This window comes from Muscardinus avellanarius (genome assembly GCF_963383645.1).
Source record: "Muscardinus avellanarius genome assembly, chromosome: 6".
Classification (NCBI taxonomy): domain Eukaryota; kingdom Metazoa; phylum Chordata; class Mammalia; order Rodentia; family Gliridae; genus Muscardinus; species Muscardinus avellanarius.
In genome coordinates, this window is record NC_137791.1 from 33,848,067 (window position 1) to 33,868,045 (window position 19,979).

General features: G+C 35.9%; 1 protein-coding gene across 3 annotated transcripts in view; it reads right to left on the bottom strand.

Moving 5' to 3' along the window:
* Positions 1-19,979, bottom strand: part of FSTL5 (follistatin like 5) — a gene marked incomplete at both ends in the record, with an annotated part of 758,080 nt that overhangs the window by 195,783 nt on the left and 542,318 nt on the right. For all 3 annotated transcript variants that reach the window (XM_080697087.1, XM_080697086.1, XM_080697085.1), the window contains one exon: positions 18,595-18,715. In XM_080697087.1, the coding sequence (XP_080553213.1) occupies positions 18,595-18,715 (121 nt within the window). The remainder of the gene's footprint in view (positions 1-18,594; positions 18,716-19,979) is intronic.

The window sequence follows — 19,979 nt, forward strand, 5'->3', positions numbered from 1 at the left end:
TGCAAATTTTTTTGACATACTAGGAACTTTAATGGAAATGCTGATAGTTAGCCACCCAGTATTTTTACCTTCCTTCTGATCAATAGAAATGTTTTATTGTTGTAGTTGGCAATATACAAAACCAAAGAATTTGCACCCTAAGATACTTAGAAATGGTCATTTGAAGTTAGTGTTGGTGCTTTTATTTGGTCCAGCGAGACCTGTACTGGAGCCTACCATGAGGCAAGGCCTGTGCTGGGGCCTCCGAGGCCAGGATCGGAGCCTGCTGAGGGGTTAGGCTGGTGCTGGGGCCAGCAAGACTAGGACCGAAACCTGTTGTGAGGCAAGGCCAGTGCTAGGGCCTCCATGGCCAGGATCAGAGCCTGCTGAGGGGTTAGGCCAATGCTAGGGTCAGCAAGGCCGGGATTGGAGCCTGCTGTGAGGCAAGGCCAGTGTTGGGGCCTCTGAAGCAGGGATCAGAACCTGCTGAGGGGTTAGGCTGGTGCTAGGGGTGGTGGGACTGAGATCAGAGCCTACCTGTGGCAAGGCCGGTTCTGGGGCCTCCAAGGCAAGGACTGGAGCCTGCCAAGGGGTTACGCTGGTGCTGGGGCCAGCAAGGTTGAGATCGAAGCCTGCCATGAGGCAAGGCCTTTGCTGGGGCCTCCAAGGTCGGGACTGGAGTGTGATGAGGTGTTAGGCTGGTGACAGGACCAGCAAGGGCGGGATTGGAGCCTGCTGTGAGGCAAGACTAGTGCTGGGGCCTCTGAGGCCAGGATGGGAGCCTGCCGAGGGATCAGGCCAGAGCTGGGGTCAGCAAGGCCGGGATCGGGGCCTGCCATGAGGCAAGGCCGGTCCTTGAACCAGCGAGGCCGGGATCAGAGTCTGCCGGGGTGCCAGGCCGGCGCCAGGGTCTTCAGGAGCGGGATCGAAACTCGCAATCCGGCATACATAGAGAAACATACAGAAAATAGAAATTCAGATGAAAAATTTCTGATATTTTAAGATTTATTTTTTGTCCAGACACTTTGCTGAAGTTGTTGATCAGTTCTATAAGCCTTTTGGTTGAGTTTGTTAGGTCTTCTAAGTATAGTTTCATGTCATCTGCAAATAGTGAATATTTTAGTTCTTTTTTTCCTATTTGTACTCCTTTTATTTCCTTTTCTTGCCTTATTGCTCTGGCTAGAGTTTCAAGTACTATATTGAAGATAAGTGGTGATAATGGACATCGTTGTCTTGTTCCTATTTTTAGGGGGAATTCTCACAGTTTTTCCCCAATTAATATGATGTTGGCTGTGGGCTTATTGTAGATTGCCTTAATGATATTGAGGTATGTTTCTTCTATTTTCATTCTCTGCAGTGGTTTTATCATAAATGGATATTGGATTTTATCAAAAGATTTTTAAGTGTCTATTGAAATTATCATGTGATTTTTGTCTTTGATTCTGTTTATATGTTGAATTACATGGATTGATTTTCATATGTTGAATCACCAGGTGACCTAACTGAGGGGATGAGAGGGGAGATGAGGGAAATTCTCTAAAGCACAGTATGAACTTAAACAAACATATCAAATCAATCAGTAAACCAAGCATGAGAGGGAATGAGGTGGAGATCGAGTAAGGGCTAATTGGGGGAAGTGTACATGTATGTCTCCATAAGTCTTTTATCCCATTAAGATGTATAACTACAGTGCACCAATAAAAATTTTTTTTAAATGAACCAGTGGCATAATACACCATTTTTCTCAATTTTAAAGCAAAAACTAACAAGTTCCATTTTAAAAAGTTGGGACATACATTCATCAAGATAGATTTGAGATACTTAACAGAATTTCTTATAAACATTGCAAGATGCTTTGAGAAAATTCTTTGAGAAACACAATGGTATATCTCTTTCTCTAGTACCTCATTTAATAATATTTGCTTTACAAAGCTTTTTAATGTTCCATTTATTATCAATTTCCTCATAGGCTCAGTTTTGTCCTCACCTCCCATTAGTACTCTGGTCCATAACTACAATCACTTCCTTGTCAACTTGCTTAACTTACTCCTATGTTTTTTCCCATTTACTCACCTAACAAACATCCCTTTTAAATCCACATCTCTTTCACTGACATCCTCTTCACAATCAAGTATAATGAAAGGAAAACATAAAAATCAGGTACTACATTACGACTAATCCAAACTGTAACCAGTACCCTAAAAGGTATTGCTCTATTACTGTCTTGCTCTTCAAGACCATTCTTTTACAGTTCTTTCTCTCTTCAAACCACTTCACTTTCAGAAATCCTTCATTTTCAACTGTTATTCATCATGTCACTGAAGAAAATCCAAGTGATACAAAGAGGATTCCCTCATGCCCCTATCACACATCTTTTCCTAATAGTCTCTCTTTTTTTCTGTTTTAACAGATGCTCTATTTATTATCCAAACACTGATCCCTCCATGTTTGTATTAGATGACATTAGATATTCAAGTTTAGTAATTTATTACTAGAATTATCACTCTTTTCTTATAATTTGTCTGCTTTTTATCCATGCTGGATTATTTACATCAGAATAAAATTTGTAATCTATCAGTTCTTAAATTCCTTGTCTTGATTCACATAATCACCAGCTATTGTAGTTACTTACTTTCAGACAATATTCTCCTTCATAATTGCCAATGCCAACCTTTTTTTTAAAATTCCTTCACTTTCCATTCTCTCTTGAATTGACTTTAATCATAATTAAATTCACAACACTTGACAAAAAGTGGTCTTACAAAGGTTAAAAATTACATCCAAGTACTCAAGTCTAATGTGTAATTATATCCCTCATCTTTTCTCTTTCAGAAATAATACTGCCATTGTTTGTGTCCCCAAAGTCTATCCCTTCATAAAAATCTGGACACCAGAGGGATTCCAAGTGGTTTAAATATAGTAACACATGAGTGAATAAGACTGGTTTTACTTCTTGTAAGACACTGGTTCAGATTTCTTTGTTCCTAGAAAGGGGAAGTATAACAGGTTTTTTAGACAATTACTGCTAATACTGAATTCCTCTTAATTAATTCATAATACTAAAGCTGATGGGAGGGTTCTATTTCTGAGTTCTAATTATTCTTTTTTCCCATATTCCAGCTTCACAAAAACTGGATATCAGAGAATGAACATTTAATTCACAGCGTAAATGAAATAGAAAGATTCATTTTTCCATCATTGTTTGGCTATACAATACTTTAAAAGCTTAAAGTCTAGCTCAAAGTCTCCCTCCCAGGTTTCCCATGGAAAATGACAAGTTATTTAAGAAACCTACTTCAAACATGATTGGGGAAGAGGGTCTGGAAAATCAGCCACTTAGAATGGTTTTCATACTCTCCTTTGCATCACAATTGCCTGGGAAACTTGTCAATATACATATTTCTAATTGGTCTTCCAAAAAGCACTTGTGAAAGCTAGTATTTTACACTTTTTATAATTTTAACATAGGGTTCTAATACAGGTGGAATATGAACTAAACACTTCTAAAATTTTAACCAATTACTTAGAATGGAAGAGAGGTTAGAAGATAAAAGAATGACTTGTTAACAATATACTAAACTTTAGAATCTATCTTTGACAAAAAATAGACAGTAAACTTGTAATAAAGATAAGAAGTCAGTAAATAATCACCATACCAGAAAAGCAAGGGTCAACAATGTAACAGTTTCCACACAGATATGGTAGATAAACAGAAAGCACCCCAACCCAGACTCAGCAGGTGTCATTTCTGTGTATGAACACGCAACTCCATCTTGACCACTTTTTTCTATAGTTTTATTGGAAGTTGGGGTTTAAAGATTTTATTTCATTTTGTTTTTGCAATACTAAAGTTGGAACCCTGGGGCATTCTACCTCTGAGCTCCACCCCGAGGCTGAGTTTTTATTCCTTATTTTGAAACAGGGTCTTACTGAATTGAAAAGGGCCTCACCAAGTAGCTGAGGCTGTCCGTGAACCACGATCCTCCTGTCTCAGCCTCCCAAATGCTGGGATTACAAGCGTGCACCACCACGCCCAGTTAGGTTTAAAGATTTGATCCATGTCTAGTTCCCCAATTGTTTTGTACCTAAAAACAAAGCCTAGATCTGCTTCTGTTAAGTTTCGATGATTATCACACCAGACTCTCTCCAATAATTTTAAACTTTTCACAACATTTTCTTAGTTGATTTTCTAGGATACAGACTTTTCTATACAGAATTTCAATTCACAGCCTTTTTTCTCTAATTGCTAATATAATATCCAAAGCTCAATCCTCATATTTTATATTTATCTATATTCATTCCTACCAAACCTAATCAATCTGAGAATCATGCCTGAAATTGAATCTATACACATGGATATTATCTATAAGATTTTTGGGTGGCATTCTCTTCAACAAAATATATGATTTTCCATCAATAATTACATTATATTAGTGTGTTAGAAAATCCTACCCAGTCTACAAATATGCTCCTTCAATGTTCTAAAAAATGATACAATCACGGAACTAATTGCTTTTTACAAATTCTGTAAGTTGGATTTTTACTCTCCTTCATATGCACATGCTATTCTTCAATGATAGTGTTAGGGCTACTTTCAAAATTTTTCAAAATATGACAATTTCCACATAAATTTTCTATTAACATTTTAGGTTAAACCACCATACCTCATACCAGACAACTAAAATTGCTTGCTGCCCATTTTTTTTTTTTATTTTAACTGTCATTCAGAAAGTGTTACACTATACAATAATATTTCATTGGTTCTCTTTAAACTTAGAAAGAGAATCTCAAGATATTCCTTGGTCTACAGAGCTCCACGTGATCTGATCCCAGGCTACTTCTCCAAAACTATTTGTTTGTTTGTTTACTTACTTGTTTTTTGTTTTGTGGTACTAGGAATTGAACCCAGGAATGATCAAATATGAGCTACATTTCCAACCCTATTTTATGTTTTATTTAGAAACAGAATCTCACTAATTTCCTGAGAGTCTCACTAAGTTGCTAAGGCTGGCTTTGAACCTGTGATCCTTCTGTTTCAGTTTCTCAAGTACTGGGATTAGAGAGATGTGCCACCACACATGGTTTTTCTAAATTAATATGCCAATTTCTTCTGAATTTATGCTAATCACACCAGTCATCTTGCTGTACCCACAGAAAGCCAAGTAAGTTTTTGTTTCATTGTTACACATTCTAAAACAAAACAACACGTATGATATAAAACAAAAATAAGTATTTATAAATCTTACTTGTAATCCTATAAAATTTAAATTTATCAGTATTAGGCAAAAATCTGGTTTTAAGAATGAGATCAGTCTACTATTTCAACATTCATACTTGTTAAGGTAGCCATTTACTTTTTAGAATTTCATATATAAATGAAAGTTTCCTCTAAGTTCAAGTAAATAATTTGATGCAAATATTTATTTATTTATTTTATTCTTTTTTTGTGTGTGTGGTACTGGGGTACCTGGAAGCCTTTCTACCTCTGGGCTACACTCCCAGCCAGCTGGCTTCAAACCTTCGCAATCCTCCTGTCTTCGCCTCCCAAGCGTGGGGATTACAAGTATTTATCACCATACCCAGCTATTTTATTCATTTTTTATTTGTGCATTATAATCACACATCTTGATGAAGTTCAGAGTGATAGAGGCATATACAAACACAGGACTTTTTGACCGCTCCCCCAGTTACCATTCCACCCCTCATTCCTTCCCACTTTCCCATGCTCAGGACAGTGATTGGCTTTGGTAAGTTTATGTATGTACATCATTTGCAATGAGATATTTCCTCCTTCAAATCTTCCTCCATCTCCAGCAGTTAATTCCCCTACTTCACTTCACTAAGGTTTATTTTTCTTTGCCTGAGGTCCCTTTTGTGTTACAATTTCTCCCTAACCTCAACATATGAGGGAGAACATCAGACTATTCATTTTTTGTGTGACTGATAATCTCAAAAAGCATAATATTTTCCATTTCCTTCTATTTTCCTGAAAATAACAATTTTGTTCAATTTTATTGCTGAGTAGAATTAGAATTCCATTTTGTATATATCCTATAAGTTTTTTTTTTTTTTTTTTTTTTTGGTGTTGGTATTGGGGTTCCTGGAAGCCCTTCTACCTTTGGGCTACACTCCCATTAAGGCCTTCCCCTAGATTGGTGTCTTTGACTCAGCTGATTGTCTTTCACCCAGAGTCAACAAGGTGTGGGGTTATGGAAAGTTCAAAGAGGTCTGAGAGGGGACCAGGTGGTGATGACACGAGGTTACTGATAGGCCTCTCTGTAATGATGTGTTTTGTATTGGTCTTTATTGTATTCTGGTGGTGGTAGCATGAGAGTGTTGATTGACCTGTAGCTGTGTATAAATACCTCTGGAAAAACAAAGTCGGGCGTCAGCGCAATAAAGATGAGATTGACCCAGAAGTTGTGTTGGCCAGGAGTGTCTGCGCAATAGAGAATACTGACCCAGGCCTAGTCATCAACCCGTAGGAAATATTGACCCACGAACCGGGGTCGACCAGTACAGAGAGTAGGCTGGCGGCTCCCCCATGTTAGGGTTAAAAACTCTTCATCCTCAAGCCTCACTTCAGAACCCGTACTCTTGCTGGCTGGCTCAGGCAGGTGGTGGCCCGTATGGGGAACCAAATTCTGAAACTAAGGTTCCCGAGAAGGATGCTGCTGAATAAAAAAGAAGCGCGCTGAAAAGATTTTTGGTAGCGGTGAAACGTGGGAATTTTGTAATATATAATCGGTCACTAAAGTAAAGCTTTGCGCAAAAGAAACTAAGCTGGAAAATGAAGAAACTGAGATAGAAAATGAAGGCGCCTAATGTGTAAATAGTAATATACAATAGGTTAGAAGATTAGTTCCTAATGTAAGAGTTGTAAAAATCCAATTGGTAAAAAATATGCAATGGGTCAAAAAATATATAATGGGTCAAAAAATTAGTTTTTTGGTTTTTGCATATATGTTAGAACATATGCTTTGTGTTAAGCTTCCTAAGGAAGAAACTGCTGCTCAGTACTATAGAGATAAGTTGTTTTCTTTAATTTCACCACTTCAAGCAGTGATAAATCGGGCTGCAAAAAACAGAGAAGATACTAGGGGATTTAGAGTTTTCCAAGATACTGAAGACCCTGATGGTTAAGGAAGTGTTATTAGATTTCTAAAATGCCAACAAAACTGGGTCAAGGAGGTGTTATTAATTTTTTGAATGCTGACAAAACTGGTTGCACAGCAGCAGATAGATATTGGCATCCATCCTCCAAAAACAATTTTGCTCTAGTAAAATGGAAAGATCCTTGCACAGGAATTTGGAAAGATCCTGACCCCATACTAATATGGGGAAGAGGGCATGTTTGTGTTTTTTCACAGGATGAAGATAATGCACGGTGGATACCTGAGCGGCTTGTGTGATATATGGATCAAGCAAGAATAGAAGACTCTCGGATTGATGCTGATGACTGAAACATGGACTTATGTTCCAGATCATCCCATACTTAATACAGCTATTTAGGAGCAGTGGGAGATCGCTGTTTCCAGTACCAACTTGCGATTGCTGGGACTTCTTGCTTTGAATTTTGCACCCACTGCGGAAACTTTTGGTTATGCTGGACAAAGAACTGGTAAACATGCCGGGAAGATGGGATGTCTACAGTTGACACCTGTGATATTGCAGACAAGTACAGAGACTGATATTTTGGACAGAGAACTGATAGTACAAAGACTGATAGTATTATTTTGGACAAAGAATTGGTACTTTTGATTATTTTGGACAAAGACTGATAGTAAATGTGCTAATGAAGATTTGGTCTTGTGGGGCCCTGGTTACCCAGGGCAAAAAGATAAAAATGTTAGCCCACTAATAACTTGTTTACTCTGTAAAATGATTCAACAGGTAAAAATCATTGTGTTAATTGGAGAAAATGTCTTACTGAAATGCCTATCTTACTAATATTCCCAATACCTTGTTTGTTAGAGACTTGGGACAGAGTGTGGTCTCAGGACAAAGTGAGAACATTTTTTCAGCAGGAGTGCACAATTTACCTTTGAAGGGTACCCCCGTTTAAATGGCTGGTAGTCAATGATGGGTAAGATTTCCTTGGGACAAGGAAACCTAAGACAGGATATACAGCTTAGCTCTGTATTATCCAAAGGTGGGTAATTCTTGATACAAAAAGGAAACAACCTAAGACAGACACAGTCTTCTTTGAATATAGTAAAAAAGGGGGGATTGTTGGGAGCCATTAAGGCCTTCTACCCCTAGATTGGTGTCTTTGACTCAGCTGATTGTCTTTCACCCAGAGTCAACAAGGTGTGGGGTTAAGGAAAGTTCAAAGAGGTCTGAGAGGGGATCAGGTGGTGATGACACGAGGTTACTGATAGGCCTCTCTGTAATGATGTGTTTTGTATTGGTCTTTATTGTATTCTGGTGGTGGTAGCATGAGAGTGTTGATTGACCTGTAGCTGTGCATAAATACCTCTGGAAAAACAAAGTCGGGCATCGGCACAATAAAGATGAGATTGACCCAGAAGTTGTGTTGGTCAGGAGTGTCTGTGCAATAGAGAATAATGACCCAGGCATAGTCATCGACCCATAGGAAATATTGACCCACAAACAGGGGTCAACCAGTAGAGATAGTAGGCTGGCAGCTCCCCCATGTTAGGGTAAAAAACTCTTTATCCTCAAGCCTCACTTCAGAACCTGTATTCTTGCCGGCTGGCTCCGGCACTCCCAGACCTATTTTTTTACATTTCTATTTGGAAACGGTCTCCTAAACCAGTGCGTGTGGCTGGCTTCGAACCTGCGTGATCCTCCTGTCTCTGCCTCCCAAGTGCAGGGATTACAAGTGTGCATCATCACACCTGGCCTATATCCTATAATTTTACAATCAATTCATCTGTTGATAGACATCTTGGCTGGTCCCTTACTTTGGTGATTATGAATTGTTCAGTTATAAATCTAGATATGCATGTATTACTATGGTAGTCTGGTTTTAATTCTTTTGGGTAGATACCCAAGAGTGATAGCCAAGCTGAGTCATATGAGAGGTTCATTCCTATTCTTCTGAGGATACTCTCCTGTGTTCTCCAAAGTGGTTGCATTAATTTTAATCCTATCAACAGTGTATCAAAGTTCCTACTTCTCTACAACCTCAGCAGCATTTATTATTGCATTTTTAATGACTGCCATTCTAATTGGAGTTAGAAGAGATCTTAAGGTAGTTTTGATTTGTATCTCTCTAATTGCTAATGATGTTAAATCTTTTTTTATATATTTATTGGCCATTTGTATTTGTATTTCTTCCTTTGTAAGGTATATTTTCACTTGATGATAATGATGATGATGATGATGATGATGATGGTTTTTGGAGTACTAGGGATGGCACTCAAAAGCCTTCTACCCCTGTGCTGCACTCTCACAACTATTTTATATTTTATTTGGAAACAGGGTCTCACTACATTGCTGAGAGCCTAAGTAGCTAAGGCTGGCTTTGATCCTGCATGAATCTCCTGTCTCAGCCTCCCATGTACTTGGATTATAAGTGTGCACCATCACACCTGGCTTGACTATTGGGTTAATTGTTTTTTTTTTTTTTTTTACAGTGCATTTCTTGAGTTCTTTGTATATTTTAGATATTAATCTCTATCAGAGATTTAGCTGGCAAATATCTTCTCCCATTCTGTATGCTCTCTCTTGAGGTTTGTTGTAGTTTCCTTTGATGCACAGAAGCTTTTCAATTTAATGCAATCCCATATATTAATCTTTGTTTTGACTTATTGTGCCTTTGGTGTCCTTTTTGTCCCCTTGCAGTACTGGGGATTAAAACCAGGAGACTTCTACCTCCGAGCTACACCCCAGCCCCATTTTTATTATTTTATTTATTTATTTATTTATTTATTTATTTATTTATTTATTTTGGTGGTACTGGGGTTCCTGGAAACACTTCTACCTCCGGGCTATACTCCCAGACCTATTTTTATTTGGAAACAGGGTCTCTTAAGCTGGCTTTGAACCTGTGAGATCTTCCTGTCTCTGCCTCCCAAGTGCTAGGATTACAAGTGTGCGCCACCACAACTGGCACCCAGTCCTAGTTTTAATTTTTTTTTTTTTTTATGTGTGTGTGTGAAACAGAGCCTTTCTAAGTTCTGGAGGCCTCACCAAGTACCTGAGGCCGATGGCACCCTGTTATCCTCTCTTAACCTCTCAAGTACTAGTATTTCAAGTGTGTGCTACCATACCTGGCTTTTCTTGGAAGTCTTGTTGATGTTTTTAACTTTGACTATATGTTGGAGTGTTGGTCCTATGCCCTCTTAAAATAATTGCAAAGTTTCTGGTGTAATTTTCAGATCTTTGATCCATCTTGAATTGATTATTGTACAGGGTGAGAAAGTGGGGCTTATTTTCATTTTTCTGAATATGGATAATCAATTTTGCCAAAACCATTTATTGATCTTTAAGTTCTTTCTTTAATGTTTTATACTTTTTTATTGTAGAGGTTGTTATCTCATTGATAAGAATTATTCCGAAGTATTTCATTGTTTTTGAGGTTCTTGTGGATGAAATTTTTTTAATTTCTTTTTCAGTGAATTTAGGTATATAGAAAATTTTCTGATTTTTTTTTTTAGATTTTGTATAAAGAAACTTTACTGAATGTGTTAATCAGTTCTAAAAGTGTCTTTGATGACTTTATTGGGTATTATAAGTATAAGATCATGCTATCTACAAATAGAGATAGTTTCAGGTATTCTTTTCCTATTTGTATTTTTTAATTTCCTTCTTTGCATTATTATTTTGGCTAGTCTTGAGTACTATATTGAAAAATAATGGTGAGAGTGGGCATCCTTGCCTTGCTCCTGGTTTTAAAGAAAATTCACAAAGGTCTTTTTCCCCCATTCAATATGATCTTGGCTATGGGCCTAATGTATATTGCCTTTATGATGTTGAGGTAAGGTCCTTGCTTTCTGATTCTCTGCAGTGCTTTTCGCAAAAATGGATGTTAAATTTTGTTGAATGCTTTTTTCAGTGTCTATTGGAATGATTATGTAATTTTTTGTCCTTAGGTCTGTTTATATGTTAATTTACATGGATTTCTTTTCATATGTCTTATATCCCTGGGTTTAACCCAAATTAGTCATGGCATTTAATTTTCTTGGTATGGTTTTGAATGTGCATTGATAGTATTTTGTTAAGAAGTTTTGTGTCTACATTCATCAAAAATATTGGTTTCTATTTTCTTTTCTTGAGTTGTCTTTATTTGGTTTTGGTATTTTGATGCTGGCTTTATAGAATGTATTTGGAAGAGTCTTTCTACTTTATAAAATAGATTGACAAGTATGGTGATTAAATCTTCTATGAATGTTTTATAAACTTCAACTTGGAAACCATCTAAAACTGTTTTTTTTTTTTTTTCTTCTTGGCATTGGGGATGGAAACCAGGGACATTCTACCTCAAAGCTATACCTCTACCCCTATTTTTTTATTTTTTAAATTTATTTTGAAACAGGGTCTCAGTGAGTTGCAAAGGACCTCACTAAGTAGCTGAGGTTGGCCACGAATCCCAATCCTCCTGTCTCAACATCACAAATGCTTGGATTAAAAGCATGCACCTCCATGCCCAACTACGTTTTCTTTTATGGTAGGCTCTTTATTGCTGTTAAATTTCTTTGAATGCTATTGGTCAGTTTGATTTTCTATATCTTTTTTATTCAGCTTAAGAAGCTTGTATGTGTTTAGAAATTTGTCAATTTATTTTATATTTTTTATTTTTTGGAATACAATTTTTCAAAGTAGTTTCTGATTATCTTCTGAATTTCTATAGTAATATCACCTCTTTATCTCTTATTTTTATTCTCTCTTTGTGTTAGGTTACCTAATGGTTTTTCTATCCTGTTTATTTTTGTTTTGAGAAAACAGCTTTTGGTTTTGTTGTTGTTGTTCTCTACTACATTGATTTCTTCTCTGATTTTAATGATTCACTCTCTTCTACTGGCTTTGGGAGAAGACTGAATCTGCTTTAGAAGGGATCTCAGGTGTGTCATTACATTGTTTGGTGATTTTCTAATTTTCTTATGTAAACACTGAGTACTATTAATTTTTCTCTTGATACTGCCTTCAAATTATCCCAGTAATTTTTTTTTTTTTTTTTTTTGGTGATACTGGGGTTCCCGGAAGTTCTTCTACCTCTGGGCTACACTCCCAGACCTATTTTTACATTTTTATTTGGAAAAAGGGTCTCCTAAGCCAGCGCGCGCAGCTGGCTTCGAACCTGTGCGATCCTCCTGTCTCTGCCTCCCATGCAGAGGGACAATAGGAAGAAAGAATCATGACTTTAAAAAGAGGATTATAAGTGACAGGCAGTAGGAAAAAATCTAGAAGGCCAATCAGAGAGCAGAAAAGGACCCTGTCCACTTCCAACAGCTGTGGCCATGGGTACTTCTGCAGTGCCATTTTGCCTCATTGCACTAGACTGTCAGAGATTCACAGAAAAACAATCAAATACTTGAAACAAAGTAAGTGGCTGCAGCTCATGAGACTTGTAAGCGTTTAGTTCATCCTAAACAAATACTGGCTACAACTTGCAACAGTGGCAGCTCAGTTCCCCATGCCCGTCAGATACCCAGAGTGGAGCTCAAAAATACCACAAATGAACCTGCTGTCCCCACAAGAAAATGCCCAGTGCTGTGGCTGCAGGGCCTCACACAGGTGCCATAAACATGCCGGGTCTGAGACTTTGCAGTTCAATTCAGCAAAGTTGGGGAAGAATGCTGCTATTGAACATTTCAGAGGCTCTGAAATTCTCAAGCTCTGTATCAGTGGAAAACATAAAGGGAGACCTACACTTAATACTACATCCAACTAATAAGATCATGATCTTTGATATCACCACAACCACCCAATCATAGTGAATGGAGAGAAGTCATACCAACTCAGCACTAACTGTGGAGAATAGACTGTTACCTATATACTGGGTTTGGTCTTAGAGGCACCTACTGCCTATGCAGGCAGGGAGAGACTCAAGCTTTGCATCAGTGGAAAGTGTGGAGGGAAACCTGCAGTTTACACTAGATCTATCCCTATTGATACTGGCCATTGGCATACACTGAGAGAGACTCAGAGAACAAGGCTTGCCACAGGAAATGTGCCAGTGGCACTCATGTCTGCACAGAGAGAGACTGCAGAGGCCAAGTCTGCTGAATATTCATATATTTGTGGAATTGCATTATTTTGCTCTTTATTTTGTTTGTTTGTTTATAGAATTGTTTGTTTGCTCACTTTCCCTCCCTTTTACCAAGCCTCATCCTTTGTATATACCTACTCTCTTTTCTCCATTCCTTTTCATATTTTACTTTCTTATTTTTCTTCTTTGTCTTATATTAAATTCACTTCTTATCACTATACTAAATACATTGGTTACTAGACTACTAATACATATTTACTATCTCTAATATCTACTATATACTACTTTACCAAATTCTTATTCTCATTCTATTACATCTAATCTGTGAAGTTAACCTATTTTTGCATTTACAGCTTCACTTCCCTTCTCACTTAACCTTAGCTGTTTAATACAGTATAACCTGCCCTTAGATATATCAGCTGACACCTAGAGACTGAAAGAAATCTATCAAAAGCAACACATACAAACTTCTAAATCATGAGGAGGAATAATAAGGAAGCAATTAACACCACAACACCACAATAGCAGAACCTGACAACACAGAATTGCAGAGATTACCAGAAGGACAAATCAGATATTTAACAGTAGAAATTATATAGTATTTTTGAAACAAAAGAGTCTGAAATAAAGAATGCAATCATTGAAATGAAGCCATTAATACAAACTATAAAAAATATATGAGACCTCATGGAGAACAGAATCTCACTCACAGAAAATGTTCACTCCAAAAATGAGTGCATAGTATATAATTTAGAAAAAAACAATTTGACAGCATGAGTAACATAGAAGTGATGTGGGCCCATCTTAAAAAAGCTAACTTAAAAATAGGGCATAGAAAAGGGAATACAAGGTGAAATCAAAGGGATCAACAATCTTTTCAAATAAATAACATCAGAAAATTGCCAAACATAGTAAAAAATGTTCATACCCAGTTACAAGAAACTTATAGAACTCCTTTAGACAAGGTCAGAGTAAAGGTTCAGTATGACATGTAGTAGTCAAACTGACCTATTTTGGAAGTCTAGGAGAGAATCTTAAAAGCAACACAAACAAAAGACCAAGTGACAGCCAGAGACCAACCAATTAGAATCACTCTAGACCTCCCAAACCAAGTCAGGAAAGCCAGAAGGGCCTGAAATAATATATTCCAAACTCTGAAAGAAAACAACTTTTAGCCAAAATTTTTTTACACAGCTAAACTATCTCTTTGATTTAACTGGGAAATAAAAATCTTTCACAACAAATAGAAGCTAAAAGAATTGATGTCTTTTAAAACAGCACTAGAAAAAATATTCAAAGAGATTAAATGCAAAGAAAAAATAAGTATTACATGTCAGAACCACAGAAAAAAGAATTTCTGTCAAGCAAATAAATAAAGCACATGATGTACTTAAACAAACATATCAAATCAATCACTAAGCCAAGCATGGTTAGGAGGGATGGGAGGAAATGGGGTGGGAATAGGGTAAGGGCTAATTGGGTGATGTGTGCATGTATGTCTCTACAAGTCTTGTATTCAATTAAGATGCATGACTACAGTGCACCAATTAAAAATAAATAATTAAATATTTTTAAAAAGCAAATAACAAAAAACAAACAAACACTACCTCAAACAGATTTTAAAACTCAAAATAGTATAAATTAAAAACCACTTTCTCAATAATCACAATGAAAATAAAAGGCCTCAACTCCCCAATAACAAGATAGAAGGTGGCAAAATGAATTAAAAATCAGAATTCATATATCTGCTGCCTGCAAGAAACAAATTCAGCAAAATGGATACAAAAGCAATTTTTAAAAAATTGGAAGCTTTTCTGTATACCAACCATAAATATACTGAAAAAGAAATCCGTAAAACATTGTCATTCAGTATATCCCACAAAAAATAAACTACTTATGAATAAACTTAACCAAGTAGATATAAGACCTCTGCAAAGAAATTAATGAAACATGGAGAAAAATAATTAAAGAAGATCTTAGGACTTGGAAAGATCTTCCATGTTCTTGGAGAGGCAAAATAAATATCATCAAAATGGCCATATTTCCAAAAGTGATCTACAGATTCAATACAATACCCATTAAATTACCAAGGTCATTCTTTACAGATATAAAAATTAGTCTTTAAATTCATTTGGAAAAGCAAAAATACCAAAATAGCCAAAGTAGTTCTCAGCAACAAAAACTATGCAGGAAACACGACAATATCTGATTTTAAACTATACTACAGAGCCATAGTAATAAAAACAGCATGGTACTGGTACAAAAACATACACAGACCAATGGAGCATAATAGAAGACTCAGGAATAAATCTGCACTTACAGCCAATTGATTTTTGACAAAGGGGAGAAAAAGATACACTGGAAAAAAGATAGCCTCTTCAACAAATGGTGTTGACACAACTAGTTCATCACATGGAGAAAAATAAAAATAAATCTCACTTTCTCACCCTGCACAAGAGTCAGTTCAACGTGAATCAAAGACTTGAAATTAGACCATAGACCTTGAGGCTCCTTGAAGGGGAAATAGATTCAAGACTGCAACATTACGAACAGGTAAAACTTTTTCAACAAGACTGAAAGTCACAAGATACTTAAAAACAAATCAACAGAGAGCTTAAATAATGGAAAAAAAATGCCACCTATTTTTTAGGTAGAGGAATAATATCTAGAATATACAGAGACACTTCACAAAAGAATAAATTCAAATGGCCAGTAAATGTATGAAAAATGTTCAACATTATTAGCAATCAGAGAGAAGCAAATCCAAACTATCCTAGATTTCACCTAACTCCAACTAGAATTGCAATCATTTCAAACACAAACAACAACAAATGCTGGCAAGGATGTAGAGAAGTGGTGACTCTAATACAATGTTGGATGGATTTCAAATTAGTGTAACCACTTTGGAAAACAGTATAGAGGATCCTCAGAGGAATGGGAACAAACTTACCATATGATCCACTTCTGGATATCTACCCAAAAGAGTGGAAACCAGACTACAAATTAATGCATGCATATCTATGTTCATAGCTGCATAATTAACCTTTGCCAAAGTATGAAACCAGCCAAGATGTCCATCAGCAGATGAATGGATTGCAAAATTATGGGATATGTACACAATAGAATTGTACTCAGCCATAAAGAAGAACAAAATTACATAATTTACAGGAAAATAGATGGAAATGGAGAATATTATGCTAAGTGAGATTAGTCAGTCACAATAATAAAAAATTAGATGTTCTTCCTAATATGTGGAAGCAAGGGAGAAAATACTTCATAGATGAGCTCATAGGATGAACTCTAGATGAAGATGTAGAAACTATAGATGAACAAATAAGATGACCTAACTGAGTAGAATGTGAGGGGGAAAAGGAAATTCCCTAATGTATATGATGTACATTCACAAACATATCAATCACTAAGCCAAACATGAGAAAGAGGGATGGGGGAGGGAATGGAGTGGGAATTGGGTAAGGGCTAATTGGGTGACATGTACATGTATGCCTCTACCATCTTGTACTCCATTAAGATATATGACGACAATGCACCAATGAAAATCAATAAAATTTAAAAAAAATTAAATAACCCCCCCAAAAAGAAACATAGTTGATGAAAATAAAGGGAGTATCTAGAAACCAGTATGAAATATTTATATATAATGGTAAGAAATAGATAAAATATAAGGCACAGGCAAATATGTGCACTGGGAGTCAAACAAAAAACCAGAACTCAGTCTCTTGGACATATACATACAAGAAGAAAGGAGAAAAAATGGGAAAAAAATAATGGAGTCATAATAATTGTTTTCTGAAAAGTGAGTAAAATATTCTTATTTGGGGAAGAGTTGATTATGTTGTGGCTTTAGATAATTCCTTGCTATTTTTTTTTTCTTTTTGGATTGAGACTTGCTTAGAAAAGATATGAATGCTGCTGCAAAGCTCTTGTTCAAGACTATTCCCCTGCCCGCAGCACTTATTTTTCTTTGTTATTGATGCAGAGTGGGATGGAGATGCAGGGAGGGATGGGCCTAGGTTGCTGGATGCTGGAAGAGGTTCTTTTAGGCTAAAGTTTGGAGGTTTGACCTAGGGTGCTCAACTGGTGTTCACAAGAGTTTTAGGCCCAATCTCCAGAACCACAAAAAAGGGAGAGAGTAAAAGAAAAAGCAAAGAGGAAAAATGGAAAGAACAAAACTCTACCAAGAAACAAACACACAGCAACAGCAAGAAAGAAAGAAAGAAAGAAAGAAAGAAAGAAAGAAAGAAAGAAAGAAAGAAAGAAAGAAAGAAATAGAAAAAAAATTCAAACAAGTAATAGCAACAGCAACAAACTCTTGAGCTTGGTTTTTGCAGCACTATTGAATGTTCACTTATTACTGTGGTTTCTGAGTGTATTTCAAGTAATCTTGCATTCTCAGCGGAGCTATGGCATCTAGTGAGACCCTGGATCAGGTATCTCTGTCTGTGTGAGTGCAGAGCACCAGACCCCAGGTGCAAAGTTTATTGCAAACCAAGGGCAGGGAGTGTGTTTTCTCCACTGGAAAGACTGGGTCAGTCTGTAGCTTCCAAGTTTGGTGTTTGGGTCATAATTTTGTGTAGTGGGCAGCTAAGGTTTGTGTGTATTCCCACCCTTTCATTTTTAATTTTTCTTCTTAGCTGCCCACCTGCGCTCACCTGCCTGTTAGTTGCACACTCACCTCTGCTGCCTGTGTGCAGTGGGTCTGGAGAGGTAGGGAGGGATGAGGTCATGATTTTGCCTGCCTTTTACTGTCAAGTGCTGCCACAGGGATTTGTGATTCTCTCTGTTGCCCTCATTGCCTGTGGAGTAAGTCTCAGGTTGCTGAATATGAGCTTTTGGGGGGCTTTCCCAGAGTTTTCTCTGTTCAAGGGTATGGACTACTGTACTTGCATCTCTACTTTTTTAGGTATTTGTTGTTGTTTTTTTGTCTTTTTGAGACATGGTTTTTAAAAGTATCTTGTGAACATTCTTAAATTTCTTTGTCTTTAGTTCTCATTTCCCATCAAAGTAGTCTTGGGTGTGTGATGTTACTGAATTTGGAGCTCCCCAAAAAATAATGTAAAATTTTAAATTGTTAATATTTTAGTACCTAAACTTTATTTTGCCTCACTATTGTTATTCTAAAATAAAAATTTAGCTTTCTATTTTTTATATTTCTATGTAAAATTTTAACCCTACTATATTATGACTTGAAAATAATAATAATAATTTTTACTATTTATTTATTTGTATACGTACCATTTGTATAGATTTTTAGATTTGGAATAGTTACATTAATGGTAAGTCCCAAAACTAAACAAAAGTTAGAACCTTGAAAATATAAAAAATTTGAAGCCTTCTGTGCCTAATCAACTATGGATTGTCTTTGAATATAAAATAAAGCAAAAATTTAATAAAAAATGTAGCAACATTACACTTCTTACCGTTCACCTGAAAGATGTGAGTCTGATAGACATGTTCATAGCCATCTGCATAGCAGGTGTAATTGCCCATGTGAGTTGTGGTAACCTTCGTAATATACAAGGAACCATCATCTCCAAAGTCCTATAGAAACAAATAAAATAAAACAAGGTGTTTGTATTTTAACAATTTCAGTTTTTGAAAGGTATAGTAGTTATAAGAAAAATAGACCAAAATATTATTTTAGTTTATCAAAATTATCGTTGTAAATCTGGAGGATATTGGATTATTATTTTTTCAGATATGTTTTGATTAAAACTATCATCTCACCAATAAATATAGCTTTTTGTATTTTAAGTTATATTAGTTTATAAAATAATTTAGATTATACACATTTGTTCTCATTTAGGTTACTTTTTATTTTAATGTGGCTATAGCATTTTTGACTTATAGCAATAAAATAATTCTTTACATTTTTACACTTTTAATTATCCACTAACTTTCATATTATTTAATTATATATTAAACATGAAAACATTTTATTAGGGAAGTGTGATCTTAGTAATATCTTTTACATTAATGTACAAGATTCTTTCTTGTACTAGGTTTTGAGCCCAGGACTTTCTGCAGACTAAGTTAACACTCTATCATCAAGATACATGCCCAGCCAGGATTTATGTTTCCTCAAAAACAATTGATTTGAATTAAATAACCATACCATTTTAATTTTTTAAAACAAATGCATAATCATTCTGAAAAAATAAATGTCACACTATCAAAATCAAGTTCATGAAACATCTCTGAAAAGACAGATTAGAAACAAAAAAATATATGATCTTCTATAAAAACACTAAATATACTAGGAGAAAATAAAATGTCAATAGTTCAATGGGCCATTTATTGATAGGGTTACTCTTCATTTTTATGTTAAGATATTCTCAGTTTCCTGTAAATTCTGGATATTAATACTCTGTCAGAAGATTAGCCAGCAAAGATTTTCTACTCTTCTGTAGTCTCTTATACTTTACACTTTTAGTTGTTTTTCTTGCTGTGCAGAAGCTTTTTAATTTGATATCATTTCATTTATTAATTTTTGTTTTTTTCTTCTTGACTTTAGGAGTCTTACTGACAAAGGTATTACCTGTGCCAATATATTGAAAAATTGACCCAATTATTCTTAATTTCTCAGGTTTCTGGTCTAATTCATAGCTCTTTGATCCACCTTGATTTGATTTTTTTACAGGAATCTAATTTAGAAATCTAGTTTCATTATTCTATATGTAGGTAACCAGTATTCACAGCACCATTTGTTAACATGGGTATTTTTCTCTAATGTAAGTTTTTGGTACCACTGTCAAAAATCAGATGGTTATATCAATGTTGTTTTTGTCTCTGTGTCCTCTAGTCT